We start from the raw sequence: 20,276 nt of genomic DNA on the forward strand, positions 1-20,276 counted from the left end.
TAAAATAATTATGCAAAAAAATCGTGTGGGTGAGGGTTTGTCCACCTTTTTTTCTTCATTTGTCATAAGAAAAATAATAAATGCTAATACAGCTTTGTTGTAATAACTCCTGCACAGAGAAATGCATGAATACAGGTTTGGAGCCTGTATTTTATTTTTTTGAGTGACTTTTAATAGTATTTGATTACATTTCTGGGAGAAAATGTGTAGATTAATATATGGAAGGGTGATCTAAGAATAAGAAGAATGAACTTGTGTCTTGTATAATCCCAAGATTTGCCTCTTTGGATGATCCAGTTCCACTGGATTTGTGGAAGCTGTGTAATGGCTTATCTGTGCTTTGCTAAGAGCAATCCTTATCTGCAAATATTTTAACTCTTGCTCAGCAGCAAAAATCCCTGTTTCTGGGTAAGAAATGCAAGGAAGGCCTTGCAGAACACAAATCACCTGGGAGATGCTGTGATCCAACTCTACCCCAGCTTCAGGATGAACTATAAAATATCTGGAGCTATTTCAGAACATTTTGCCACCTGAATCCTGTGTGTTTTAGATGAAGTGATATGATAGGTGAAATGACGGGTACAGGTGTGGAACTGTGGGGCTCTAGAGGCAAAGCTTTTAGGTGAAACAAATACAGTCAAAACATTTTTTTACCTTTTCATCTCGAGAAGGAAATTTTGTGATCCCAATGAAATAATGGCTAATTTGGATAGAATAGAGGGTGTCTCTGGCAGTTCTTCTTAATGAAGTATCTTCTCATCAGAGGCATCACATTTCTGACCCAGTGTCAGAATCCTCAAGTCTTTCATAGCAGTCTTTGTCTTTAAGAAACACAGCTGAAGGGTAACTGAAACAAGCTATGTGGCAGCTCCACAAGCTAGAAAACATTTCCATAAAAGATCATAAAAATTCTACAGTAGTTTCCAGAAAGAGCAAGAATGAACAGTTTATTGCTGTTTAGACCTCCTGAAGCAAACGTTTTATGTAACTTTTCACAAGGGCTTCATAATGACAAACTTGTAGAAAAACAGTATCTGTCTGTTCCCTCTGTGAAAGTAGCTGGACTCTCTCTTTGCTTTGTGCTTAACTAAATATTTGTCTTGGAAGAAAAGAATTTCAGGACACACAAAAGATACACTGTTTGAAAAGGTGCAAAAAATTACTGAAATACGTATAGTGGGGTTTTTCTTTCACCCCTCTCCCCCCCTCCCCCCCCCCCCCCTTCTTTTTTTTTAATTGCTTCCCAGGAATCCACTTGAACTAATAGAGAAAACTGAGCAAGTAGTCTGGGAAATGCCAAGGAACACGTTCTGATCAGTTCCTAACTGGTATCAGCAGCCAGTTGCAAACTTCTAGGTCTCTCTAACCTAGCTTCCTCTTTTATATTCCAGTGAGATAATGCTGAGAAATCAATAGCCTTTGTGGTTATTTTTAGCCTTCTATACATTTTTGTACAGCTCCTGGAAGCCATGGCAGAACATCTCACTGCAGTGAACTTGCATTTCGCATCCTGGTAGCTCTGACTTAAAGACTTAGAACAAGTATTTCTAGATCAGCCTAATGCCTTCTGTTTATTTGTGTGGCCCTCATGACTGCAGTGCTGTGGATTTTGTCATGAAATGCCTATAACAGCCAAAGAATTTAAGCATCCAGACAATTAAGTAACTTGTCCACAGTCATTTCAGTTCAGGTTGTTTTGCATCTCAGTTTATATTGTTTTTCCTGATTTTCCCACTGTGTTTTCTATGTAAATCCAAATAAAATGAAATTATCTTTGCTGTAATACTGATAAACCTCCAGTATACTGAGAGGAAGTTTCTTCTGAGCAAGAAAGCCTCAGAGACTTTTGTCACTGCATAAAGGAATTGAAATTGTTACTGAAATGTATCAGTGGTTATTTCATTAGTCCAGTTCTTCGACTGAAAACTACATTTGAGACATGCATTTAAACTTTAAATCCCCACTTTCCTTAAGCACTATATTTTGAAGGCCCACTCTTCACCTTCAGGTCTGTGGATATCTCTGAAACTCTTTTCTTTTAGCATTTCTGTATTTTGTAAGCAGTTGTTGAAAATGCTAAGTAGAGCCACCCTGGGGATAAATCTTTGATTCCTCTGCTGGGCTCTAGTTTATTGCCAAGTTCAAGGGTGGTTTGGCACAATTTTTTCCTGTAAAAATTTCCTGACAAAAAACTTTGTCCCGTTTTTTTGATTTTTACAAGAAATTGAAGAATTTAATTCATTTTTCAGCTCAGTTTCCATGTGTTTTCCTAGATAGTTTGTTTTTATTGTTTGGTTTGTTGTTTTCTTTTCAGTGGGAGGGTTAGTAGCTTCTCCTCTCCTTACTGAAACACTGACTTCTAGTTTTTCACTGCACAGCTTTATGGTTAATATTGATTCTAGTCTGTCTTGGGTAAGGAAGATTATTTCAATTAGAATATGGCAGCACAGAGGTGATGCACTGGATTTGTAGGTTTTATGATTTGTCATCATTATCTTTTATTTTGAGCCTGGCACCTCTGTGAAAAATAAAGCAAAGAACCCCTCATGACCAAAATGCTTGGTTTATTTGAATTCCATTCAGGGATTGGATTTTAAAAAACAAAAAGAAGGAAGGCCCAAATCCCATCCCTTCTGTATCCCCAAAAAAAGGGCGAGTACTCAATTTTCCTTAACAGTGAATTGCAAATATGAGCAAACTCTAATACTGTCAAAGGGGAAATGATAAATGAATGCTTTTTGTGATGCCTCCTTGCGGAAGATCTCAGATAATTGAACAGTTCTGCTGCTGGCACCTTGAAGGTTTCCTGAGAAGGCAAACCTGTGTCCCTGTGTGACATCAGGAACCTTCCCTTCCAGAAATTCCTGAGCTGCCAGGTGAAACCCATTCTGGTTTAGCACCTGAATCTCTTCCCCTCTGCGTGAAAGGGAGCAGGTGTTAATGCTCTGGTTTATTATCTTTTTAAAGCTGTGCACCTGCTCTTACTCCAGCAAATAGCTTTGGGTTGAACCCAACCTACCTTTTAATTTTCTGCCTTTTTTCTCCTTTTGATTTCATTCTCAGGGATGTTTTTCTTCTCTTAGTTTTATTAATTATGTTTAAACTTACTCCTTGTTGTTGAGTTGATTCTTTCTGGCAGCTGTAATTAGTTTGCACCAAAGTAAATATGTTGTGGATTTCTTACATATTCTATAGCTTTTAAAAGTTTATGTAAATCAGTTAGAAATCAAAATTAGAAAAGCATGGCTTTGTGAAGGGAATTTTAATTGTGCTTATGTGACATACTGAGTTATTTTACATGCAACACCAGCTTTTGGCTGTATTTCTTTCCTGGTTTATTGGATAATTTTTAATTGTGTTCATAATAATCTTGCAGTGTTAGATGAGTTTGTTAATTTAGAAACTGAATATAATGTTTTCCCTTTTAAAATAAATGTCTAGACTAGTTTAAGAAAATTTTCTAACCTCTGAACTTTACCAGGTATTATCAGGTGGAATAATTTATAACAAGACTTATAGTGGTTTTTTTGCCCTTAAGATTGTGATACAAATTCAGGTGCAGTTAAAATTTTTTTCCTAGCAGCTGTAACAGCAGAAGTTATGCTTAGGTACACTTAAAAAGTCCCCCGTCACCCTCAGAGCCCAGGGATTGGGGAGCAGGGCCTGGAGAATAGATAAAACTATTTGAAGAGTGTTGTGGGCTCAGTTTTCTCACCATAGGGTTTAACTTGCACTATAAAGCTAAAGTTACAGATTAAGAACTATTGGGAGTCTTCTGACATGGAAATTAATAACACATGGTTTATTTTTTCGGAAACCTGCACTTTCTAAAACCGCTGGCTGTAGGGACTGATGCACTCAGTGTAAGAATGTGTAACTCTGTGTTTTTATTACAGGAAAATAACTCAATAATTCAAATTTTTAATTCCCTTTTTTCTCTTTAAATATTATTGGTGGTTTTTTTCCTTATCCACCAAAACAAAATAATTCTACAATTTAATTAAGATACCACAGTCATTTGCTGTTCCAAACTCTGAGTAATTTAGAGTGGTAGTGACTAGATCTGAAATGGTAAATTATAGGAAATGTACAATCCCCTTTACCATCAGCATATAGAAATTCAGTGTTCTTCCATAAAGTCTATGTCCAAAGGTTTCCCATCCATCCATAGATTAGCAGGACAAGATAAGCAAGATGAGGCAGCAACTTACACTGTTGGCACTTTTTATTGTTGCCTGCCTTCCTCTCCTCCCCTTCCCTGGGAAAAATGGGATGGCTGACAAACAATCCCCCCATTTTTTTGTATTCCCCTGTAATTAATTTCAGAACTTAATGGAATTCTTGACAACAGTCAGGTTTTTGTAGCTGTCTATATATATTGTTTTTATCTAACTTTTAATTAAAAATTCCTATTTACTATTACTTTGCAGTGTGGGAACTGCTGAATTTCTAAATCACCCAGCCATTACAAGAGGGGGAATTAAACTGTGTATTAGACTATTCATTTAACAAGGGAGTGTTTGGGGTTAAATACATACCAGAACTTTGCAATGTGTTTAATGTGGACTCCACCAATAAGGGAGTATTTGTATCAAGTAAGTAAATGATAGTGAGTAAATAAGTATTGTATTTCATTACTCTAAGAATCTTGGGCAAGCTCCAGATCATTAAAACATTGCCTTTTAGACGAATTATCAGCAGCACATCATTTTGTACTGAGTCAAAAATCCAGGTTTGAAATGCTTGCACTTTCAGGAGGTTGATTTTCATTCTTTTATTTTCCCTTCCTCTTCTTTAAACTTAAAATGAGCTTGCTTTTGATTTTTGAATGTAAATTAATTAATTTCTGTTAAGAGGTGTGAGGGCCCCAGCCCATTTGCTTTGGTGATGGGGAGGTGCCAATGGAACAGTGGGAAAAGACTCCCTGTCGCAGGGAGCCACAGAGGAGGGTAATGCGTGATTTAAAATAAAGGACACCAGAGACAGACCTGTATTACAGGTCTGATAATTCTCTCACTTCATATTTTTAAAAACCATCTTCTGTTTTATAGAAAAGCAAGTACTTTGCATAGTTGATTACTATATCTATTTGTACTACTAAACAGAATGTGAGAGTTTAAGGTTTAAATGAAATTTCCATAAACAAAGTCTGGTGATGCTTTTCAAAGACATGGATTTGAAAGAGTGTATTTGACTACTAATGCATCCTAAAGCATTGCTAATAGTTTTCTTTCTCTGCATTGCATATTTGGGCTGTTTTCTTGGGCACATGTTCCTGATGAACCCACCTCGATGCAGTTCACACGATTCCTCTGTGATTCCCCTCTGGAGGTATGTATTCATTCAGGATGGGGGGTTCGCAATTAATGTAATTTATTTCATTTAATGAATGTATGAGTGTCCTCTATGCTCTCTGTAGACAGCCAACCATTGTTAGAGGAGGTGGAGGTGGCTGGCACAGAATTTCTGTCTCCACTGACTGGTAAGGAAGATACTGCTCTGTTTCCAAAGGAGGCTGTTGGCTTCTTTGCAAGATAATCAGCTACCACTGAATTTCATAGCACTGCATTAAGAGAAGCACAAAACCCCATGTCTTTCCTGGTTTTTGATTTATTTCTAGGAAAAGAAAATAATGTATTACTAAATAACATGCTAAACTTGTATTTGACTACAATCTGAGGTAAAAGTTGAGGAGAGATGCTGTTCCTTCATTTCAAGTGAGCAAACTGCCATGGATTCCTTGCAGTGTCTTTCTTGTTCGTCTTAAAGCGCTCAGGACGGCGTGACTGTAATGAAATTGTCAGGTTATAGTAATTACACTGGTAATTTGATATGTCGCAGTTTGAGTGAATCCATGTGTGGAGAGTTTGTTGCTTTTCTCTGCTGAGTCCACTGGCCTTTGCATTCCTGAAAGCTGAAGAGTAATAGAGCTCATTAGACTTTATAGGAAAAGGGCTTTTATCACCTCGTCAACTCGGGCAGCAGACTGCCATTATATTCTTAATTTTGTATGGCTGTGTAGATGTTGATGCACACTACCCTGCCAGCTTTATACCCATATTGTTTCTTACAGACACTTTTTATTGACATTTCGAAGCTTGAATTAAATTTTGTGTGGCACCACTACAGATGTCTTCAATTAGATGAAGTTAAATAAAAGGGGTTATATATCAGAGGCCAAGGGATTCTTGAAATTCTTTATTCTGAAACAGTTGCCACAAGCAAACCTAGCAGTGTGTAGTGTGTTTACTCTTTTGAACAAAAATAATTTAAAATAAAATTTAAACCTTACATGTTTTCAATTCGTAATTTTTAGAGTTTTTAATGTTATCATTAGCTGCAAATAGTATGAACACCCAAAATCTTCCTGTCTTTTTTATTTCCTCATTTTATTATTCAGTTTAGTTTCTGTTTTGGCTATGAGCTCTGACAGAAAAAATGAATGCTTTAAAAAAAAATACAGTATGTAGTAGCAGAAAACTAGGCAGTTTTCTAGCAGTCAACAGCATAATGTAAAGTGAATTGTTTGAGGTGGTTTTTTATTCATCCTTTCTTTTTCAAGGCTGCATTTAACCATTTGCCATTTTGCCAGTTCACACAGACAGATGTGGAATGGTGATAATGTAATGGTTCAGCACAGGGGAATGGCCTGCAGGACTCAGCCAGAACAGTGTGGGCTGGGACCCTGCTCTTGCCAAGGTGGGAGGACTCATGGAAGAAGGTTCCAAGGAAAATCCAGACTGCTGAGGGTGATTCCTGGGTTTTGGTGCCCAGTGAGTGAGGGGGATGTCGTGGACCAGTTGTGTCAGCATCACTGGTGGTCATCTCAGTGTTTGTCCTGCCCAGGTTGCTCCATGTCGTCCTGAAACAGCAGCTGGACTGAGCCTCAGCACTCGGATGGGCCATGGCGTTACACAGTCGAGGGATAATTTTGTTTTATTCTCAAATTATTGTCTAATTGCTGCTTAGCCTTTTTTTTTCCCATCTTGGCTGATGTTAGGCATAAAACAGACAATTTAATAAAACTGTTGTCAAAATGATCTCTTTGAAAGAACTGGTGATTTATGCCCATTGTTTTGGGTGTGCCTATAGCAATATGTTTTCCAGCATGCATTTACGTTCCATGCATTTATGAACATTTGGTATCTCCTCTACCTTTTTGATCACTCAGTATTATGGGATTTTTCTGGAGCTATTTACATTCAGTTCTTTTTTAACCATCCGGAATACTTCTGAATTATCTTCTTGGTTTGCTGCCAGATCATTCAGTCTTCACTGATTCACCTACCAGTCTGGAGAATGTAATAGATGCAGCATGATGGAAAGTGATCTTTTTTCTGTTATGCAAATGATCATTTCTTCTCCTATTAACCATGCTGAGATGCTTTTGAATTGTAAAGAACTGAAAGATGTTTGTGAATCTTGACCTTTGTGCTTTAAAAAGCACATTAGCCTCTGCTTTGCATTATTTTGTTTATTGATAAGCTTTAATTTTTAGGAGATCTAATAAGTGAGATCATTACAAGTCTGTAGCTCCCAGGTCATCTTCTTAGAAGGTTTGTATTTTACTCACGTTTGATGCACTGCTCAGGACTAAATCAAAACTCATTACATTTAGAGACTTTGGCAAATTGCTTTTTTCTTCCTTGCAGTCGTGTAGACATCCCCATGATGGGACTCAGCACCTCTTGGGACTGAAGTCTCTTGTGCCTTCACTAATCCTTTCAGCATTTTAAGCTTAATGTCCCTGTCCTGACTCAGTACTTGACAGTGTAGCTCAAATTCTAGACTTTTCCAGTCAGGCACAGAATGTGGCTCTGTAAAGAGTGTCCTACTAATCCCTAATGAAAGGAGGATGGAGTTCTGGAAAGGAAATGTGTTGCTAACCAAGACACAGAAATCTACCATATGGCAGGTTTGTGTGTGTGCCATCGGGAAAGGAACTGCTGGAATTAATCACTTTGCTTATTTTGCAAATAATTTCCACTGGAGTGGAGAAGTCATGGGTTTCCTGGCCTTTTTTTTTTTTTTCTTTGATAGCATAAATTTAATATCTTCCTCCTCCCTCTGTGCACAGCAGAGGGTAAAAGGGAAAAGTAGAAAATAAGAAATTTCATTAAACCTCCCAGAGAAAAATAACCATGCATTGTACATATGGGCAGGACCCATTTTTGTTAATTATAATAAGCAAAACACCTCTTAATATTAAAGACAGACCAATGTGCTTTGAAGAAATTCGAGTGCTCTCACCATCATTGAAGTTCAATCATAAGCAGTTAGTACACTGAGGTACTAACTGGGCAATATGTAATGCCAGTTCTGTTAAATATTTAAATTTTAATAATGGGTTATAAAGTGTGAGCAGTCAAATGTGTTCATGGAATCATTAGCTAGCAGGTTATGAAGACAGGGAGAAATAACATGTAAAGAAATATGTTGTATTTTCATATGCATGGCAGTCTAAACATTGAAAATTGTGGTTTCAATTTTTTCCTGGATTTTTTCAATATCATCAGATTATAATAATTCATTGTATTGAAATAGGACTATAAACTTGATATTTTAAATAATCCCTCTAGATTGATTCCAGGGCTAATGTATCATTTTGGGTAGATAAGGTAAGCCCTTTCTGGTGGGGCTTGCTCCCCTGATGTCACTGATGTATTTTGCATCACCCTTGACAAACGTGGTCCCAATGGAGATGTCAGTGGTGTGAAATGGTGTAGCTGCTTCAGGAAAATGTTTCTTATTCTAGACCTGTTTCAGGTCAAATTGCCTGGATAGTGCACAGGAAATCAAGTTAAAGGAGCCAAGTATTCATTGAGAAATGGGAGAAAATGTAATACTGACAAGCATTACAAAGGATTACATTGTATGAGAATTTTTGGAGGTGGAGGGAAGTCTTGCTCTCTTTAAAATGTTATTTGCTTAATGTAATGGAGATCCCCGACTGTTCTGCCTGAAATCAGTGCTGTGCTCATTATGTTTGTTCCAGAACATAGACTCTCTTATGTTCATGGCATTTCACTGTAATTGCATTAGTGAAATAACTGCAGGTTGTACTTTGGCAGAAGTTTTAACTGATGTTGATACTTCACTTTCTAGAGGTCCAGTGACCAAACCCATGTGCTGCTCTTTGGAGGTTTGGGGTCACACACAGACACAGCATTTGTTTAACTTCAGAAGACTTTGCTTTGAGTGAAAATGTTTTCCATGGTGGCTTAGACTATCTTCTTTAACATTCATTAAATCCTATGTGATGAATTTTTGACAAAGAGAGAAAATCTGTTGTAACTGAAACTTATTTAAGCAAGTCTGTGTTCTGTTACCAACCGCATTTCCCTGTGGCTTTGAGATGTTTCATTTTTCTGTCACTGACTGCACTCTGAGAAGGGAACTTAACCTGTGCTGAGAAATCCTTAGAGAACATCTTTTACTTGACTGTGTCCCTGCTTAAAATTTTACCACTGACCATGTGATTTCATTTGGGTCTGTTGAAAAGTTGATGATGCTGAATGAAATCATAACTGTTGGATAAGTGTGCTTTACCTGAACAAGAGAAACACATTTTAGTGTACTATAGCTGAGTTTAATGTCCTCACATACTGCAGATGGAGCTCTCAAATGTTTTATCATTTCACTTTTAGAGTATTGGTAGCTCCACATCTAGTTTTATGCTATGTAACTATATAAAAATGCAAACGTATTGTTATGTGGCCTTCATTTTGGGACTTGCTGGTTGGGTAAGCCAGTTGAAATTATTTTTGTTCACGTGATTGATTTCTTTTGACACATGTGGTACCAATTAGAGCAACTTCTGCCTATCATCTCTTCAGTCTGGGCTACTGTATCAAAATACTTGATTAAACCCACCTTCTGCTGTTGTAATGCAGAACAGTTGGTAATAGCAGGCAATATTGTCAGATTTATTGAGTGAGAAGCAGCTTTCTGAAGACCTGGCAGTGCAGTGAAAAACATGACTAGATGGATAATTAAGTTGAGCACAGTGGAATTCAGGATTAAAGTAAACTTGACGTGGGAGAAAATGGCATGCCAAAGTTGGTTGTGTAATACAGTTTAAATTAGGGAGATCATTTTCTTCTTAACTTCAAGGATCGGTTTCTGGCTCGAGGTGCTTTACCCCATCCAGAGTCAAACTTCAGTGCACATCCAAAACCACAGCACACAACAATAGGCAGTCCCTTGGTGTTTTTGCAGGATTTGCTCTGATGTGGGCTGACAGAGAAGAGGTTCCACAGATTTTGTTGCCACACAGTTTCAGGTTCTTGGATAAAAGGTGTTTTGTTAGTTACAGAGAGTAAACATCACGTAAATAAAGAATAAGCTGTTCAGGTTTTTTTTATGAATGCTCCTCTGATGTAAATTTAATGGCCACTCTGAGGAACTCAGTTTCTGTGGATAAAGTGCTGCCAGTGCTTGGGGACATGGAGGAGAGAATCTGGAGGGTCCTTGCTGTGGCAGGAAGTTTTGGAGGCACCAGGCAGCCACTGCCAGCCTTGGGAAGGGCCAGCCCAGGGATGTGTCTGCATTCGGCTTCCTGCCCTCGGCTTTGCCTCTTGCTGGACCACAAGTTACAGGGTGTCTGCAGAATTTGTTTGCATGTGCTAATGCATTAACATCTTGATGAATCATGTTGGTTTTCATGTCAGTACCATAAGAGCTGGATGGTAGAGGCTGTATCAGATTCACATTTGGGATGTGAATATGTGGGTTATACCCATCATGGGTACAGCGAACGGCACAAAAGATCCAGTAAATAACATCGTTTTCCCTGCCTTTCAAATGCCTTTTTTCCTTTTTCTAAATACAGATGGCCAGCAGAAATTTTTACAGTACTTACTTATGTGTTAAAATTCTCTTTAAAATTGTTTTCATACTGAAAGTTCATCAGGGAGTTAATCCCTCTCTTATTCTTGCTTAGGCAGAGCATGCCCCAAACGGACCAGAATGTGGCTATGGCTCTTTCCACCAGCAGTATTGGCTGGATGGGAAGATAATTGCTGTTGGTGTAATTGATATCCTGCCCTACTGTGTGTCCTCAGTCTATCTGTACTACGATCCAGACTTTTCCTTCTTATCTTTGGGAGTCTACTCTGCATTACGGTAAGAGGATGTTTTTGTTATCTGGTTGGATGGAATGGTAGGAATTGATACTTGTTTCTAAACTTGTGCTTTTATTTTTAGTCTAAATATGTACTAGTAACACTACCTTTAGCAAAGTAGCTGTGGGGTTGGTTGCCTTCCAAATAAATTAATTGTCATCCTTGACTAGGGATGTATCTTTCTAGTTAGCTAAATACTTTTACAGATAAAATAACACTCAGAAACAAAATGCCTCATTTTTATTGCCCCTGAAAATAATTTAGTATTGCTTGGTTCCAGCAAGAAAAGCCCCTTTTCTGTTTGAATAGAAATAACTTTTCCTTTGACCTTTTTCTTAGCCCAGTCACCAAATGAAATTAATCACTTTTATAGTTTTATGCACATTGAGATCATAAATAACAGAATACCTAAAAAGCGTTGTCTTCTGAATTAGTGGTCTCCTGCTGTACTAGCACTAAGTATATTTTTCAGGTATGTTAATCTCATTATCTTAGTTTTCAGAAAGGCTAATGGAGAGAGTAATCCTATGAATTTTAAAGCCTTGAATTAACTGTCCAACATGGTCTTGCAAAACAGTAGGAATAGTGGGTATTGCTTTTCACTGTGAATGAAACTTGTATGTGAAATTGCAAGTTACTGTTTTTCTTCCATAGGCAATTTTATGATTCCATTGTTATTATAAGTGAAAAAAACCTGCACCCAAATGAGTGGAAATACTTGTGTAACTATTTTTTTCTTACCTTTTTCGCTTCTCTGTTGGCATTAAGTAAGTTGGCCATAGACAAATGTGATGTTTCCAGGGAGCTGCTCATGAAGCAGCGGGATTGGAGCCTCATGCCAGACACGTCTGTTTACAAGTTTGAGTCTGAGAAGCCTGTAGCATGAATCTTTTCACCTGTTGAGATTTGCACTGCACTCTCTCAGGTGCAAAAGGAGCACTGGAATTGTGAGATCCAGCTTTCTCTTTTCTCCAAGGCCTCTTGGTGAGAGGCACCTTCTGTGCAGGTGCAGCTCCTCAGCTGCAGTGTCAGGTTCAGTGTCACCCACCAGGGTGGGTAAACGGCACGACTTGAGCTGTGTGAAGCACAAACACTTTTAGGAAATTCTTAGCACAATTAGTTAATAAACTTTTGCTATAAGTGATAAGCCATGTGCAATTTAGTATCTCAAAGGTCTAATCTGAATTTGTTTGGATTTTGATTAGGATCGGACAATTTTATAGAATTAATCAGAATTAACAAATGCGGAAAAATGTTGGAACTCACTCCTATGACTTAGAATTGATCTTTTTTTCTCTAATGATCTAGATTTTTAGAACTATTCCATTACATATGCTGGATACTTGGAATTAGCCTAATTTTTTCCTTGCAGGATGAACATATAACATAAAACACTAAGTCCCCCTAAGAACTGTTTTTTAGTATTTGTATGTATCACATTACTTTATGTAATAATAGACTGACATAATCCATGCTTGCGAATTCTTTAAATTATTTTAAATTTTCTACATAATAAATTTAAAGCTTTGTCGCTGCACCATGCGTGCATGGCTCAACTTGTGAAAAAGCAGCTTGTAAATTCTGCAGCATTTAAGGCAATAAAAATGAGTTCCCAACAGTCCTGGAGGGAGCCAACCTCGTTCTTCTTTCAAAAAGGGAAAAAAAAAAGTTGAGTTAGGGAGGACTTAGGAAGTTGCAAAGGAATCTGATACCTTCAAAGCTGTTGCCAATTTTACTCCAAGGAGGTTGGACTGCATTGCTGTCACTTCCACTTCATGCCACTCTGAGAATTTTTGCTGCTGAGTTGTAGAAAGGATGGGATTTGAGGAATATTTGAGATATGTAGGCATGTAAGTAGAGAACAAGAGGGGAAGAAACTGCTTGGAAATACCAATTTTATCAAAGGAAAAAAAAAATCAAGAAATACGGAATGATACTAGTTTCATTTTAAGTGATAAAGAACCTCCAGTATTTGTAGATGCTTCCTATATGTATATAGTCGTGTCTTGGATCAGAGAACAGTTTGAATAGTTTGTGTTGGAAGGGACCTTTAAAGATCATCTATTCCAGCTCCCCTGCAGTGAGCAGGGACATCTTCTTATCCCTTTGACACAGAAAGTAAGAACCAGCATCCATTTTTAATGGGTTTTGTTACAAAAGTGATCTGCACAGTTAGAAATGCTGTAAAAATGATCATTATAGAGGAAGCACTGGCTGAGTCTTTGTAGTAACAGTGCTTTCCTTGTGCCAGTAAAATAAAAAGCAAACTTTTTTTGGAATACATTGACATTTTTCTTTCAGAATAAATGAGAAAATCATACTAACAATCATGGGATGGTTAAAAATACCTTTTGTTGCATAAAGATGGATGTTTTTACATGCAAATCGCTGGAGCATAAATGATAGAACAAACAAGAGGCTTATCCTTGAAGCTTATTTTTTAAAAACACTCTGATGTTTTCCTGAGCCACGTTAGCCAGTCTGCATGCAATAGCTGGGCCAGGTTTCTGTAGAATTCCAATGTACGTGAATATTAACAAGAAACCTATTAAATAGAGGCTCTTAGTCCTTTTTATTAAAATTTCAAATCAGGCAGTTGGCAGACCAAAACACAAAAATGAAAGTACTTTTACACCTGACATGGTGTTGTGCATTTTGGTGATTTGTTTGTTTGGTTTCCAAGTATTAATTTTCAGTTTATTGTGTTTGAGATTTTTAAAAACATTAGTTTGGAGTTTATGATCTTCATTCTTTATTATAGAAGTCTAGTCCTTTATATAGATCAAGAGCCAGGTAACTGTAAAATATTTCAATATGAAGAGGTAAAATGACTGTAAGAATTGTATTCAAATGTAATTAATCTTTTCTTTCCCCTCTCAGGGAAATTGCTTTTACTAGACAGCTTCATGAAAAAGCTCCTGATCTCTGTTTTTATTATATGGGTTTCTACATTCATTCATGCCCCAAAATGAGATACAAGGTAAAGTGTGTTTTCACTTATTTCCTTAGTGTGCTGTTATTCAAAGCTTTTGACAGTGTTCATAGTAATATAATATTTCGTAATTGTCATTTTGGATTTTAATGTAGACGTTGTATGGTTAAATTTGAATGTTGGTTACTATTTAACTTGGCTTAGGGCTTTATTTTTTTTTTTTTCCAATTTAGCTGCATGTGCTATTTATTACATCTTGGCTTAGGAGAGGTTTCCAAGGCTGTCAGATAGTAGTTTGTCATTTGGTTACCTGGCTATCTCGTGTTTACAGTATCTCTTCCAATGCACTAAAATTCTCCCTTTTTGAGGTTGGCATATTTGTAACTGTTGCTTAGTGACTCCAAGCAGTGATAACATGTCTTCTTGGGCTTGGCTGGGTTTTCCTCTTTATTTTTTGTTAGAGTTTGGGGACTTGCTCTGCTCATGAAACCAGTGAGAAGTTTGGTGAGCAGCGATTTGGAGCCAGAGCAGATTTTTGAGGAGAGGATCAGGAGAATCCACGGAACATTTACAGCAACTGCTCTGACTCCTTTGTAACCCCTGTTGGCTTCACCTTTGTTGAGACCTCAGTGCCTAAGAGTGTTTCTCTTGTGTTTTTTAGATCTTGTGAATGTGTTACCTCTTCTTGTTAAATGTATCATTGCTTTCAGATATTATTATGATACAGTTTCAGAGTACTGAACTTTGATAGCAATTTGCTGAACACTTACACATAGCCATTTTTATCTGTTAATAATGTGGAAGGATAAAAAACTCACAAAACCTAGAGAAAGAGGTGCGGTGTTTTCCTTACCTTTTTTCCCCCCCCCTCAAAATATGTTAAAAAATCGGCAGTGTTTTCAGCTGGTTTTCAAATAGCCAAAAAATTGTGAGGCTCATTAAAGTGATGGTTGTGAAGGAATTTTATCTTAATTATGGCCTACACTACAGGTGACCATGATGATTCAGTCTTCTGAAAATAACAAATGCCTCTTGTTTTGTTAGATGATGTGTGGGTGTGTGTGTGTCCCTTTTGCCAATTTGAATTTATCATGTCCATCTGCTGGCCAAACAAAGAGAATATTAAGTTTGAGGCAAGCAAATGGGTGAGTTGGAAAAAACTGCCCTCTGTCATGTGAATCATCTTAAAGGCTGTCCCATCCCCAGGTTGAACCAAAGGTTTTGATTAGTTCTACTCTTTGGAGAGATTTAAAAGTTTGGGGTGATTTGTTTGTGTTGAGACACTGCAACTTAACATCCCTTGTCTCTTCTACAGCCTGCATGGTTCAGGACTTGTGAAAAGAATGGATTTAGTTTACCAGGGCACTTAAGAAACAAATCTGGCTATAAGGGCAAAAAACATCTCAGTTCTGAAAGATTTCATGGATGAGAAACTTTGTTTCAGCTGCTTGTAGTGTTTTACTAAAACCATGAACTTTGTGTACCCGGATTAAATAAAGCTTATACATGAGGCAGTGCGTTAAAGGAACCACTATTTCTTTGTATTATTTATTGTGTTCTGTTGAGCCTGTGCTGCAATTTGAAAATGATTGCATCAAGAATATAAAACTTCCACAATGCTCCTAGATTTCATTCTTAAATAATGGAAATTGATTAAATTGTAGTGGGAGTATTTCACATTTTGTTTTGCTCACAAAAGCTCTTTTTCTTCCCTTGCTTAGAATTAATGACTATTTGATATGACTGTGGTTTGGTAGAATATACATTCTAGTCTTCCAGAAGTCTACACAAGTCAATGTGTTAGGTAATTAAAGCTGGAGCAGGGACTGGGGAGGATAAGAAGAAAGCCTGTACATGTATGATTAGAACACACACAGACACGCACACAATGCTCTCTGTTGGGACAGCAGTATTCTAATAAATGAATTGCAAGGGCCTTTGTTCTATTTTATATTTCTTTCCTGGGTGTATTTGTTTCAGAAGTAGACAAAAGTAATGGAATGGAAAATCAGGTTGACATTAATTCTGTAGTTCTACTTTACCCTCACTGAAATAGAACACCGGAACCAAAATATCAAACTAAACTCTGAAATGCATCTGGATAATGCTGCTGCTCTTGTGAAGTGATTGGGAGTGGTAAAGTAGGGTGGGGAAGTCCTGACTTTGCAGATTAAGTAATTTCAGTAATGCCTGGTTGATTTAGAGGCATTACAGGTTGAAGACTTTGCTTTATTGCAGTTTAATAGAGATGTTAGAGGCTCCCTTCCCTTAATGATATTGCTGTGGAAGAGTGACAGGCTGTGGGTGACTGTTGTTAAACTGGTGTCAGGTAAGGAAATTAAATGAAGGAAAGAAAGAGAAGGAGCTGGAAAGCTCTCTGCTGGGTTTTTAGCCTTTTTCTTGTCATTCTCTTTGCACATTATTTGTGCTGGGATATTCAGAAATGGAGGCTGAGCACAGGAGCACTTCTCTGTATGAGCTGTGTTTTATGAGAACACAAGCACTTATTTACACTGAAGGCACAGGATTTGGGAAACAGTTATTGGGGGTCAGTGTGTGCCATTTCATCTGAAGGATTCTCGTTCTACAAATGGTACAATTCGGTGTATGGATAGTGTGTAGTCCAGTGGAAGATTGGAGGCCTGAAAGTCCTGGAAGCAGATCCTGAAGTTGGGATTCCTCTGGCACAGTAACAGAGTTGGAGAATTCTGGATTCTCAGGCAGGAAAGTGAATGGTTAGAGTATCAACTAACCCATGGATCAGACATAATTACAGAGGTTTTTAAAATAAAGCTCCCTTTTGACTCACTGTTCCCATTCCTTTTGTTCCCAAGCAGCCAACATTTGATTGCAATGTGATTTAAAAGCAGTGGAGTCCCAGTGAAATTACTTTAAAATGGGGGAAGGGACTCAATTGCAATATTAGGATATCTTTTAGTTCCCAGTCTCTCTCAGATTTGTTCCCATGTATGGGTTAATATTTACAAACTGGTAAAATAAAATCTACATTAAATTGAGACAAAAGGAGTCCTGTAGTCCTATTATGTTAATATGGAAAAATCCAGTGAAAATCCTTAAGCAATGGCTTTGTTCCATTTTTTCTGGGTAGGTTAGGGTAATACAAGCTTAAAATGATTCTCTGAAGAAATTCACGACCTTGTGGGAAACCTTCTCAGGCTCTGTTAGATGTGGTAGTTCTCACATTGGAAAGCAGTCTCCTGGAAAATTTTCCACAATCATGCAATGCAAAGTCTTTTTCCAAATGCATTTTGGAGCATGTGATAAAGTTTTAAGTATAAGAAAGTATTTTACTTGAAAATGAGGTTGGTCTCAGGGTTGCTTCTCATGTGTACTTGTTAATGTTTTCAGTTAAATGCAGTAATAAACAAGCATATTTATGGAATTACAGAAGCAAAAGAAGCACCTTTAGCAAACAGCCATATCAGAGGAATGCTTAAGAGCACCTTGGATTTTCTTCCTGTGTTGATATTCTGTCTGTTTTATCCTGCATCCTTCAAGTAAAATTCACTCTGTGGCTCTACCTTACTAAATTCCCACTTTCCAATTACTTCTGAACTCTTTGAGGTCCTTTCTTGTCTTTCCATTGCAGTCCTTTGATACTGATTTCGAGTCTTGTGGTGAGGGTCGTTAAATAGATGTTGAGGTTGTGTTTCTGGTATAAATAATAAGTGTATTTGCTGCCTTGCATTTGCCTCTGTTGACCTTAAATCCCTTTCTCCTCTAAGTTCTCGTGTTGGGAGGGATTTGTTGGTGACATTTTCTACATGAGTTTCCTTAGTTCTGGGGTTTGTGAGGCTTTTTCAGTGTTGGTGTTTGCATGCAAACGCTGCAGTTGGAGCATGGATCAGTACTTGTTTTGGTCAAGGATGTGCTTCCCCTGAGGCCACCCCACTGATGCTGGTAAATAACTCTCAGAGCACTTTGGAGTGCACAGCAGATTTAATGTCTTCTTGCCGTGTTATCTCTGTGTGCCATTTTAAGACCATTCTATGATGTGAAGAGGTGTTTTGACTGAAACCTTTATCCAGACTTGTATGCTGGCCAAAGTAAATGGAATTATTTCAAACAGTCTCCTTCAGTATCAAGTCATGGCCAGACTTCAGATAGATGGAATACTAGAAAGGGCTCTGAAATGTCAGAAAAGAAACAAAAGGCTGATTCAACTGTGATTAATCATTCTTAAACTAAATACCTCAGACTGACTGTGGTTGTAAGCAGTGCCCCTGGAATTTTATGGCACTTGAGAGCCAATTTCTTTGGCTGCTTTCAGGAATTTCAGCATCACTCCTCGTGCAGCAGTGAAATGCATCCAGTGGTAGCCTGCATGTCCACGTCCACAAGATCCACAGGAGTCTGGCTCATCTTCCCCTGTCCAGACTCTTTCACCATGTCTCACTATGGAATTTAGTTAATGTTTTCAGTAAGCTCGGATTTGCTGTGTAAAGTGAAATTTGTGGGGGAAGGAGATTTAATGTGACGTGCCTTAATGTAATCCTCTGTGATTTTGGGGGTGTAAGCACATGCTTGTTATGGTTCTGCCACTGAGCAGCAAAAAGTTTTGCTAAATGTGTCACCAGTTCCACACAAAAAGAGCTAGTGCTTTTATACATCCATATGTCATCTTTTTATTCAGCCTCCTTTTCTCACTGGTATTACTATTTACCTTAAAATGGGAAAATATGATGAGCTGGGAGTAGTTTAGAGGACTGGAGATGCCCTGAAAAAACTAGTGGCTTTTCCAGGATTAATTTTGTTAGATTATAGGAATAAATCTGCATTGCAATTAGTACAAAACAACTTTTTATGCGAACAGGTCATAAATAGTCAACTAAATATCCTGAAAAGTCAGTGCTTGTTATAGAGTGCCAAGTTGTTGCTTGCAGCAGCATTTGATAGTAAAGAAATGAAGTATCTGCATTGTAAAACCATTATTTACTCTAAGAAGGCAATAAAAGTTTCGGCAACACAGTGGTTTTGGTTTTTTTTGCAAGACTGTTAAAAACAAACAGCAAATAATAAAGACTAAAACTTACAGTAGTAAAGCTCTGAGAATGATAAATTGCACAAGTTGGGAGGTAATCCCTGCTTTTGTGTGTGTCTTATTAACATCATTTTCATCTGCCTCCTGCCTTCCTTCCATGTCCTCACTGAACTTCCCCACTGGCTGGGATCCTCCTCTGCATGAGCATCAGCAGCTAAATTTGAACATTGATTTCTTCAGAGCTCTGGGCTTACCCCAGCTGTTCTTTCTGATGGTTTGGGTTAGTGCCTGAGGAGAAAGACAACTCTGAATTCTATTGCAGTTTGGGCATTAAAACCCAAAGCGGTTTTGAGAAGTTTTTAAAATGGCCAAGACTTCCAAAAGGATTTTGGATGATTGATTTGATGTACATGTGTTAAATGCTTCTGGAAATCAAGCTGCTTTAATATTCCTTCAAGGTGTACCTAGTGCAAAAGTCCTTATCTCTCAACATGTATTTTATCAAATGTGTTTTGACTAGGAGGGATGTCTAGTTTTTGGCTGTGAGAAGGCAGGTGCTCTATTTAGGACTGCAGAATCCCTTACAGCTTGCTGCTCCCTTTTTAAAATCTTTTTTCCTTTTGCTTCTTCCTTCCATAAAAGCTTTGTCCTTTCACCTTTCCTTATCTGAAAGCCTGCACCAAATAAATGGAACTTAACGTGTTGGGATAAACAACTATGGGAATGTGGGACAGAATAAAACACCATGGGTGAAAAATTATTCCTTCTTTAGTTCTTGATGTCATGCTAGTGATAAATATTTAAAAGCTTTTCTTACTTACTTTTAACAGCTTCTTACAAAGCGTTTGAGGCCACTTGCTAGGTTTTTTTTTCTTTAAGACACTTGTAGAGAGGTTGTGAAAACCACATTATTATGAGCATCAACAGGCAGGAATAAAGAGATGCGCCACTCTGGATAGCAACAGCTGTAAGTGAATGCTGACAGGGGACAATTGTTTACAGCAGGATATCAGTTTCCATGTTTATTTACATGTTTTCATTGCAGGTAAAGACAGTGAATGCAATTACTTTTTTTTTTCCCCTAAACTTTTTACTGCATGTGATTGGTAAGTTATTGCTGTTTTTCCTCAGTACAGGTGTTGAAGCTGTGCTGAATTTCATACAGTATTTTTCTGCAATCCCATTTTTCTGCTAGAAACAATCACAGATCCCAGCTGTG

The 20,276-nt window shown here is 37.7% G+C and overlaps 1 protein-coding gene across 5 annotated transcripts in view; it reads left to right on the forward strand.

Moving 5' to 3' along the window:
- Positions 1–20,276, forward strand: part of ATE1 (arginyltransferase 1) — a 70,515-nt gene that overhangs the window by 13,109 nt on the left and 37,130 nt on the right. For all 5 annotated transcript variants that reach the window (XM_032115839.1, XM_032115840.1, XM_032115838.1 and 2 more), the window contains exons 8-10: positions 5,299–5,331; positions 10,943–11,124; positions 14,004–14,103. In XM_032115839.1, the coding sequence (XP_031971730.1) occupies positions 5,299–5,331; positions 10,943–11,124; positions 14,004–14,103 (315 nt within the window). The remainder of the gene's footprint in view (positions 1–5,298; positions 5,332–10,942; positions 11,125–14,003; positions 14,104–20,276) is intronic.

This window comes from Corvus moneduloides, chromosome 8, assembly GCF_009650955.1.
Source record: "Corvus moneduloides isolate bCorMon1 chromosome 8, bCorMon1.pri, whole genome shotgun sequence".
NCBI lineage: Eukaryota > Metazoa > Chordata > Aves > Passeriformes > Corvidae > Corvus > Corvus moneduloides.